This window comes from Panthera pardus, unplaced genomic scaffold, assembly GCF_024362965.1.
Source record: "Panthera pardus isolate Hobbes unplaced genomic scaffold, ASM2436296v1 HiC_scaffold_27, whole genome shotgun sequence".
Taxonomy (NCBI): domain Eukaryota; kingdom Metazoa; phylum Chordata; class Mammalia; order Carnivora; family Felidae; genus Panthera; species Panthera pardus.
The window spans coordinates 53,049,625-53,060,702 of NW_026526843.1; the positions used below are offsets into that span (position 1 = coordinate 53,049,625).

Below are 11,078 nucleotides of genomic sequence, written 5' to 3' on the forward strand. Positions count from 1 at the left end.
ATTCAGCAAAGTGGCAAGGTACAAAATCAATGTACAGAAATTGGTTGCATTTTTATACACCAATAATTAAGTAACAGAAAGAGAATTAAAGAAACTGATTCCATTTACAATTGCACGAAAAATAATAAAATATATAGGAATAAACCTAAACAAAGATGTAATAAATCTGCATGCTGAAAACTAGAAATCTTGAAGGAAATTGAAGAAGACACAAATAAATCGAAAAACATTCCATGCTCATGGATTGGAAGAATAAATATTGTTAAAATGTCAATACTACCCAAATCAGTCCACACATTCAATGCAATCCCAATCAAAATTGCACCAGCATTCTTCTCAAATCTAGAACGAACAATCCTTAAGTTTGTATGGAACCACAAAAGACCCTGAATAGCCAAAGTAATATTGAAGAAGAAAACCAAAGCGGGAGGCATCACAATACCAGACTTTAGCCTCTACTACAAAGCTGTAATCATCAAGACTGCATGGTTTTGGCACAAAAACAGACAAAGAAACCAGTGGAAAGAATAGAGAACCAAGAATTGGACCCACAAATCTGTGGCCAAGTAATATTTAACAAAGGAGGAAAGAGCATCCAATGGAAAAAAGACTGTCTAACAAATGGTGCTGAGAGAGTTGGACAGCAATATGCAGAAGAATGAAACTAGACCACTTTCTTACACCATTCACAAAAATAAACTCAAAATGGATGAAAGACCTGAATGTGAGACAGGGAACCATCAAATCCCTAGAGGAGAAAGCAGGCAACAACCTCATTGACCTCAGCCACAGCAATTTCTTTCTCAGCACATCTCCAAAGGCACGGGAATTAAAAGCAAAAATTAACTATTGGGACCTCATCAAGATAAAAATCTTCTGCACTGCAAAGAAACAATCAACAAAACTAAAAGGCAACCAACAGAATGGGAAAAGATATTTGCAAATGACATATCGCATAAAAGGCTAGTACCCAAAATCTACAAAGAACTCACCAAACTCCACACCCAAAAAACAAATAATCCAGTGAAGAAATGGGCAGAAGTCATAAATAGACACTTTTCCAAAGACATCCAGTTGGACAACAGACACACGAAAATATGCTCAATGCCACTCATTATCAGGGAAATACAAATCAAAGCCACAATGAGATACCACCTCACACCGGTCAGAGTGGCTAAATGAACAAATCAGGAGACTATAGATGCTGGCGAGGATGTGGAGAAATGGACACCTTCTTGTACTGTTGGTGGGAATGTAAACTGGTGCAGCCACTCTGGAAAACAGTGTGGGTGTTCCTCAAAAAATTTAAAAAAATAGAATTACCCTATGGGTCAGCAATAACGTTACTACTATGCTAATGCATAGGGACACATACACCCCAATGTTTATAGCAGCACTTTCAACAATATCCAAATTATGGAAAGAGCCTAATGTCTGTCAACTGATGAATGGATAAAGAAGATGTGGTTTATATATACAATGGAATACTACTTGGCAGTGAGAAAGAATGAAATCTGTCCATTTGCAGCAATGTGGATGGAACTGGAGGGTATTATGCTAAGTGACATCAGTCAGAGAAAGACAGATACCATATATTTTCACTCATATGTGTATCTTGAGAAACTTAACAGAAGACCATGGGGGAGGGGAAGTGGAAAAAAAAGTTACAACAGAGAGGGAGGGAGGCAAACCATAAGAGACTCTTGAATACAGAGAACAAACTGAGGGTTGATGGGGTTTGGGGAGAGGGGAAAATGGGTGATGGATATTGAGGAGGGCACTTGTTGGGATGAGTACGGGGTGTTGTATGGAAACCAATTTGACAATAATTTATAGTAAAAAAACAAAAAAAAAAAAAACCAAAGAAATAAAACATATGTCCACATGAATACCGGTACATTGTTTTTGTAGAAGCTTTATTCAAAATTGGTAAAACTTTAAAACAACCAAAATATTCTGTAAATAACTGGATGTTTAAATGAACTATCATAGACCCATACAATGGAATATTATTCAGCACTACAAAGAAAAGCCTATCAACCCACAAAAAACATGGGGGAGAAACTTAAATGCATATTACTAAATGAAAGAGGGCAATCTAAAAGGGCTATATACTTTATGATTACAAACAAGGCATTCTGGAAAAAGGCAAAACTATGGAGCCATTAATATCAGTTCTTTCTGGGGATTTTGTGGGAGGGAGCAATAAACAGATGAAGCACAGGGAATTTTATAGGACAGTGAAACTATTTTGTATGATACTATACTATTGGATATATATCATTATTCATTTCAAAACCAATAGAATATATAACACCAAGATTGAACTATTTTAGAGCCATGAAAATACTATGTATGATACAATAATGATAAATACAGATCATTATACATTTCCCAAATGTATAGAATGTATAACACCAAGAGGGAGCCATAATGTAAACTGTGGGATTTTGGTAACCATGATGTGTCATTATAAAATATAAATGTAATACATTTGAATAATTAACGTTGCAAGAATACTAAATATGAAATTCCTTTACAGTTATCAACAGCATGTGGAATTGGTTTAAAAAGAAAAATAGTTAAATCGAATACAATAGGGTCCAAAAGTATATTCATACATATAATTCAATAGATTTTCAACATAGTCACCAAGAAAACTCAATGACGAAAGGATATCTTTTCAACAAAATATATTGTAACAATTGAATAGGTGCATTAAAAAAAAAAGAAGAAGGGGGCACCTGGGTGGCTCAGTCGGTTAAGCGTCTGACTTCAGCTCAGGTCATGATCTCACGGTCTGTGAGTTCGAGCCCCGTGTCAGGCTCTGTGCTGACAGCTCAGAGCCTGGAGCCTGCTTCTGATTCTGTGTCTCCCTCTCTCTCTGACCCTCCCCCACTCATGCTCTCTATCTCTCTCTGCCTCAGAAATAAATAAACATTAAAAAGAAGAAGAAGAAGAAGAAGAAGAAGAAGAGGAGGAGAGCCTGGTGGCTCAGTTGGTTGAGCGCCGACTTAGGCTCAGGTCACGATCTCACAGTTTGTGAGTTCGAGCCCCGTGTTGGGCTCTGTGCTGACAGCTCAGAGCCTGGAACCTATTTTAGATTCTCTCTCTCTCTCTCTCTCTCTCTCTCTCTCTCCCTCTCCCTCTCTGCCCCTCCCCAGTTCGTGCTGTGTCTCTTTCTCTCCACAATAAATAAACATTAAAAAAAATTAAAAAAAAGAAGAACTTCAACAATACTGTGTATCATGCACCAAAATAAAATATAACTCTAAATGACAAATGGACTTAAATTCCTACCTACAATTTTAACCCTAGGCAAAAGCTTCTTTTTTTTTCTTTTTTTAGGCAAAACGTTTACACACATAAAGTATGAAATGCATAAAAACAAATCAACAAATTAGGTTTCATAAAGATTGAACACTTTTACAATTCAAAGGACAATGTTATATAAATACAACATAAAAATGGATAGAGTAAAACATTTTTTGAAAATATATTTAACAAATGATTTGCACATCTAATATTTGCTAAACTACTTTCATCCAATTAAATAAAAACATTAACAACTCAATAACACAGACATATTTTTGAGTATATGAAATATTTGAACAGAAACATTTAAAAAATAATTAGATGGTAACAAAGGAGAAGAAACAATGCTTTACTTCTAAGGACAATGAACTATGGCTCTTGAGCCAAATACAGCTTATTTTTATAAATAAGGTTATTTTGGCACATAGCAACTCTCATTTGTGTAGTTATTAATGATGACTATTTTTGCACTACAGAGTTGAGTAATGCCCAAGAGGCCTTATGACTCCCAAAGCCAAAATATGTACTATTAGGATCTTTACACAAATTGTTTGGCAACATCTGTTTATATAATCACTCAGAAAGTAAATACATATTTTAAAAATACCACTTAATACTCCATAAAATAATGAAAGTAAAGAAACTTACCACTCCACATGGTGGCAAGGATATAGAGCAAATAGACCTATCAAACACTGTAGATGGAAATGTAAAATGGTACAATTATTTTGGAAAACAGCCCACTTCTTCTTTATTTTTTAAATTTAATGCTCAAAGAATTTTGTAAAATTGTAGAGTTCTTGTGTACTTTTAACTCAGTTTTCCATAATGATAATATCTTAATGTATGATAATAATCTTATTATTTTAATAGCACATTATCAAAATGGGGATGCTGACTTTTGTATAATGCTAAAAACTAAAATACAGACCTTATTCAGATTTTACCAATTTATTCAATTGTTTGTGTATACAGGGAGAGATGGCAAAATAAAATTAATTCCAAATATTCAAAGCAGATAATAATGGCAAGACTGTTTTGAATATTTGGGAGGGGTAGTTTTTTCAGAGCTTTCTTTTTACCCTGATGACTAGAGTAGAATCCTAGGAAATAAATGCTATTAGTCCCCTTTCACTAGTTAACTTTTGAACAATGTTGAGAAATAGGCAATTTTACTCCACATGTGCATGTTCTTATTATGCACTTGAAGATTCCTCAGTCAGTCAAGAATCACAGTAAGGTACACGCCCCCTTTCATCTTTGTTGAGTGGAGTAAAATGTTTCAAAAAGTTCTTAGTCTCACTGTGCACACCTCTTCCTGATCCTACATAAACTGTTGAGAGACTAAGGGATTTCATGCTCTTATACTCTGTAACGCTTCACTTTTCATAGCTATTTGGGAATATAACATTTAAGTGTGTGAATTCTTTCTTTGACCCCTGATAGTATATTTGAAGATTTCTCAAAAAGGTTTATTTTATATAAAGAGTGTATTCTTCTTATCTCTCAAAATAGTGAGGATTTAAATTTTTTTTTCTTTTTTCTATACTCACAAGAGCACACACACACATGAAGACACAAGCATACCACATCTTTATATGTACAGATATATTTGGCTTTGTTTCTCTTTCTTTACTTTTTCCAAAATATGACTAATAATTTGCATACTATTTTTCATTGTTCTTTTCACATTCTAAACTCATCCACGTTAATGAATGTCTATGCCATCAAACAATTGCTAGATTCTTTTCAATCATAAGGAAATGCCATTTTGTTTAATCAATCCCATTATGTTGGAAATAATGCTTTTAATTTTTCGCAAGTATATTTAATTCTATAAAAACTATTTTGTATATTTAATCTCTATCATCTTATAAAATAATTTTCTTATGCTCAATTTCTTGAAGCAACATTCCTGGGTTAAACAGTACAGTAAACCTTATTTTTTTTTTTTATCCATCCTGTAAAAACAGCTCTAAGAAGGCTCTGTCCTTTTATACTACTACCAGAAATATATCAATATGCTTATTACAACATACAGACTCTAAACAATGTACTTTTTATAATTTACTTGGTCTTTGATTAGTTGATAGGAGAAAACATTACCAAATGTTCTTTTATATGTGTACTGTTGATTATTATGAAAGCTAATAAAATTTTTAATATATTTATTGGTCATTTATATTTATTCTTTATTAAATTGCTCATATTATTTATTAATTTTTCTATTAGGTGACCAACTCCCTATTCATTTCAAGGGGCATGAAAATGATGAGTATACTAAAAAATTGACTACGATATATATTGTCAATATATGTTTTTTGTCTTTTGTCATTAATAAAAAAATGAATGCTTGGGGTACCTGGGTGGTTCAATCAGTTAAGTGTCCAACTCTTGATTTCAGCTCAGGTCATAAGCTTACAGACTGTGAGTTCACGCTCCACATCAGGCCTGGACTGACAGAGCATAGCCTGCTTGGGATTTTCTCTCTCCCTGCCTCTCTGCCCCTTTCATGCTTGTTCATTCTCTCTCTCTCTCTCTCTCTCTCTCTCTCTCTTTCTCTCTCTCTCTCGCAAAATAAATAAACTTTTAAAAAATTAAAAAAAAAGTGTATGCTTATGGAAGTTTTTGTTTGCCTTCAGGTTGAGATTTTTCATACAGAATATTCTAAATATTTACATAACTACATTCAACAATCTTTACACTTGTGATGCTTTCTGCTCAATTGTGCATGAATGTGCCCACGCATGTGCAATAGATAAAATCCCAATACCCAACTTCATAGTTAATGGTAAAGCAAAACTATTCCTTTTTTTCACAGGACAGTCACTTGTTGAAACTTATCCTTTCTTCTATGGTTTGGTCACTCTCATCTTCATTCCTCCTGTTTAAAGTACACTAAATTAATTTGCCAGGATTCTCCACACTTTCTATCCATACCACTTTACCAATAGAATGACTTTAAGGATGGCTCCCTGTGTGTTCCTTCAATTTATTTAAAACAACAATATCTAGCAGAAAGTATCCAAAGTTTGTGGTATATTCTTTGCAACGTTCATTATTTTCAGGATGAATAGGCATCTATCATCAATAATATGAAAAGCCATACCTATCTACTACACAGTACCATTAAGCCCTTAAGACTGTTGCCATATTTTGTTTGCTTCATTTATCTGTTTTTTGATTACCTGTTTGTCATGCTGTTTTAATTTCTTTCTACTTTAAAATATAGTATATTATCTAGTATGAAAAATGTTTCCACATTAGTTTGTTTTTATCCAAAAAATATTATAGTATATCATACATTTATCCCTCCAGATTAATTTTAGAACTATTTTCCAACATGTATTGTAAAGTGAGAAGTTTACAAAGTTTACAAAGAAGGAAGTTGACAGTACTTGTGATTTTGATAGAAAAGAGTTGCAAAGAAATATTTAAAGAAAAGTGACATAATTAAAATGTTGAGAATCCCTATATAAAAAGCAAATGTTTTGCCATTTATTAAAATTTCATTTATGTTCTTAAATAGAATTTAATACTTGTTTCAGTATGATCCCTGCATAATACTTTCTAATTTTATGCACAGGGATTTTATATCATTACTCTTGTCATGATTATGAGCTAGATTATTTCTCCAATATATTTTATAAATAATAATTATTGGTATATGTTAAAACTTATCATTTATTTGTTTGTGATTGGCTGCATCACCTAACTCTTATTATTTATAATAGTTTCTCAATTGATTTTTAAATATTTCCTAAATGGCAAATCAAGCTATCAATACATCATACTATTTTACCCTCTTTTCTTATATACATAACATTTATATTTTTTTGGTTAATTCCATTGGCTCCATTGTCTAAGCAATGCTGCAATAGTAAAAATTGACAACTTTGCCTTGCTCATGAAATTAAAAGAACCATTTTTTTTACTAGTAGGTATGAATTGTGGTACTGGTGATTTTTATCTCCTTATGAATTTGACTTATGTTAAGGAAGGATTTGTTGTATTTACCAGACCTTTCTACATTTTTTCTTCCTAACTTGCCACCACTCCTTAAATTTTGGAAGTTTATAAATGGCTTTCTGAATGTTTCTTCAATTCATTTCAAAGTGTAAAATATCTGGCCAAAATTATCCAGATACTTTACATTATGATAAACTCTATGCACTTAACATTTTCTATTTTCAGATTTGGCAAAGTTCCATTACCATAGCATTAATTTTTATTTCTCTTAGGTCACTGTGTTTTGTTTGAGGAAATGTTTAGTTTTAGTTTTAGGTTGTTGTTTTCAAATTGTTTTTGCATTACTTCATTTCTTGGAAGTCAAAATATAAGCTTTTCTTTTTTTAACTCTGCAGATAGACTAACATAATTTGGAAAATAGAATACATAAGCTTATATTCAATTATAAGTAGATTACTAGAAACAATGAGCAGCAAGGTATAAAAGACTTCAGTCTTCTCATGCCTTATATATTTTGAAAATTAAGGTGCATATTATAGCATAATACCATCTTAATTCATTAAACAATTATGAGAAGACACTTTTCAGAGTCATATATCCCTATTTTCAATAATATCCTCCGGCTTGTTATAAGAATCAATGAAGAAAGAAAAAATCTTATAGAAACCATTTCGATAATTTGAACTCCTTAGAAGTTTTAAAGAAATGGATGGAAGGAATCCATTGCTGTGTTAAACATCTTTTTAATTCATATTTTTCATCCTCAAAATTTTAAAGAAAGATAATAAGAGTTCTATACAGTGTTTCTATTGTTACATCATGAAACAAAACCATTTTTTATCAACACTAAAGGGATTCTTCCAATTTTTCACCTAATTTCCAAATTTTTCTATGTCCCTATAGCTGTTATTAAGGAAAAAAATCTTCAAATTTTTTAGTGATAATTTTGAACCACTATGATATTCCTTTTCAAAAGGGATTAATAAAGGAGTGATTGAAAATCAGGAACCTAGACCATGCCATTTAGAATTAAAGATGTACAATTTTTTAAATGTTTATTTATTTTGAGAGAGAGAGAGAGAGAGAGAGCAAGCTGGGGAGGGGCAGAGAGAGAAAGGAAGAAAGAGAATCCTAAGAAGATGACAGCAGAGTGTGACACTCGGCTCAAACTCATGAACCACGAGATCATGACCTGAGGCAAAATCAAGAGTCTTTCCCTTAACCAACTGATGCACCTAGGTGCCCCTAAATATATACAGTTCTGTCAATACTTCAGCAGAGATCTAAATCTCAAAAATACATCAGCAGAGATCTAAATCTCAAAAATACAAGGAGCATCTAGAAGTTACAAGTGACGAAGGATAAGTTACTAGAAATCATACTGACATACAAGAGTAGTTTCAGTGAGCCTGGGCCATGAATGTATTGGTGGGAAATAACTAAGCGAAGTGAGTTTGCATTATGAAGAGAAAACATTATCTTTTGTATTCCAGGAGACCACAAGACCAATGGAAGTAGTAGCATTCTCAGAATATCCCAAAGGAGACCTTCAATTGTAGCCAACACATGCACTTTCTGGTTATTGGGAACTTTGCTAAAATTACCATCAGATTTGATTGTGTATTTCAATAGATATCCTTTACAATAAATTTTAAGCTATGAAAGTAATCACTGGTAAGCTTACCAAAAACCAAAGGATCAGTAGATAATATTCTTATGTCCAGCCCAGTGACACCAAATAAGAACTCTTAAAGGTAAAATGATATTGTCCTTGCCAAATTGGAACTATAGATAATATATGATGCTTAATAAGGAGACCTGGAGTTTCCTCTGAAAACCCTCTGAAATTAGAAATCAGTAATACTATACGTTGTCTGTAAGAAGTCAGAGTCCATGATTGTCTTCTAAATGGATCATCATATTCTTGAAGAACACTTGTTTTCAGCTATCTGAAATTAAAATGTACAATTTACAAATTATTGTCATCTGGTTCAAAGCTAATGGCTGGGTGCTTAAACTATCAAGAAAGATTTAAATAATCTAAGTGTGTGATCACCATTATTTCTTGAATCCTATCTTGTTCCATGGTTTTGGAAGACCCCTGAATTGCGACTGAAGCTTCAAAGAGAATGATCACAAATGGATGTCAAAGCCCAAAGTGCAGACATAAAGATCCTCGTGGCATAATGAAGTCATGTCAAAGTTAAACCTTTCAAGGCCATAAAGAAAAATTGAAGGGACAAAGTTTCAAAAGTAACTGTCTAGTTAAAAATTACTCTTAAATTAGCTTCAAATATGGAAGGGAGGAGTCAGGGTACACTACCTACACTCTCCTTTTATTAAAGTTAATATTTAATAGGTTGTTTCTGATATATGTAGATGAGTCAATAATGCAATTATAAGGAAAAAAAGGAAGAACGTTATCAGAGTGAAGTCAAAAAGGAAGAAAATGAGGAAGCTATGCATAAGCCAGATGTAACCAGTAGAATTAGAATTCATTAGTTAACAGAAACTTGTCATAGGAGCAAAGAAATAAAAGTCTGGAAAGCTTTAAACTTATGAGGTAAAAACAAGTGAATTTGAATCTATGAAAAAAAAAAGAAGGAAAGGGGGAAGCAGGAAAGGGGGGGGATGGTCAGGACATAGGACAGAAAGGATATGACATCACAAAGCCCACTGGCTCAAAGCAGTTAGGAGCACTGTTTATCTGCTTGGGAAGTGAAAGGTGAAACTTCCCCTTAGAGACCTGTCCATGCCTTCTTCACTGGTTCTCCCAAACCCACATTAATCCTAATTCAGCCATTCCTAATTCCCAAAAGAGTGAAGACAGTACTCATGAACATGGAAGACTCTGAAGAAAGCCCAACAGAGAAGCAAAGCCTGGCTCAAGGCACCTCAATCACATTGAATAGTGACACTGGTACAGATAAAGTTCTTGCCTCACTAGAGGGCAAGAGGAAGCGGAAAGGGTACTTGCCAACTGAATCAGTGAAGATTCTCCGTGACTGGCTGTATGAACACCGGTTTAAGGCCTACCCTTCAGAAGCAGAGAAGCGAATGCTGTCTGAGCAGACTAATTTGTCTTTCCTGCAGGTCTCAAACTGGTTTATCAATGCCCGCAGACGTGTTCTTCCAGAAATGCTTCAACAGGATGGAGATGACCCTTATCAGATCACCATGTACCACCAAAAAGGCAAGTCTGCTGATATGACCCATAAGCAGAACACAGATTCGTCTATACAGGCCAGGTCAGGGCCCAGAGATCCAGACAAGATGCAGTGGCTGCCCCTGAACATCCCTGTAATGGACCAGCCATTGGAGGAGAAGCTGCTGGATCCAGAGTTGTCTACAGGCCAGAAGCTCACCCCAAAGGCCCAGCCAAAAAAAAAGGTCAAGATTTCTACTAATGAGCCTGTGCTTATGTCATCTTCCAAACCTGTGTTAACAGAAGAGTACAATGACTTCAGCAGCTTCCAGCTGCTGGTAGATGCAGCCGTGCAAAAGGCTGAAGAACTGGAGCTACAGAAGAAGCAAGAGTCCAATCCATGATATCCAATGTCCCTAAAATTATCAAGTAGTTAGTCCCTTGTCTACAGCAGTAGATCCATTTGTGCTCCTCCAACTAATGAATAGTTTTATATTTTATAGAGACCTTTGCCTTCTAGGCGTTTCATAAGAACCATTACTAGCTATTGGGACCCAATTCTGCTAGATATTTCAGTGCTTCCAGATGGACTTGGCATCAACACTAAAATAAAGATATCTTCTTTACTTCTTCTACTATCTCCTAGGTT

At 34.1% G+C, this 11,078-nt stretch overlaps 1 protein-coding gene across 1 annotated transcript; it reads left to right on the plus strand.

Moving 5' to 3' along the window:
- The first annotated feature begins 10,003 nt into the window (after positions 1 to 10,003).
- TGIF2LX (TGFB induced factor homeobox 2 like X-linked) lies at positions 10,004 to 10,833 on the plus strand. Its single transcript, XM_019433702.2, has one exon. It carries the CDS (start codon positions 10,120 to 10,122, stop codon positions 10,831 to 10,833), a length of 714 nt encoding a protein of 237 aa, XP_019289247.1. The 5' UTR covers positions 10,004 to 10,119.
- Positions 10,834 to 11,078: the final 245 nt, after the last annotated feature.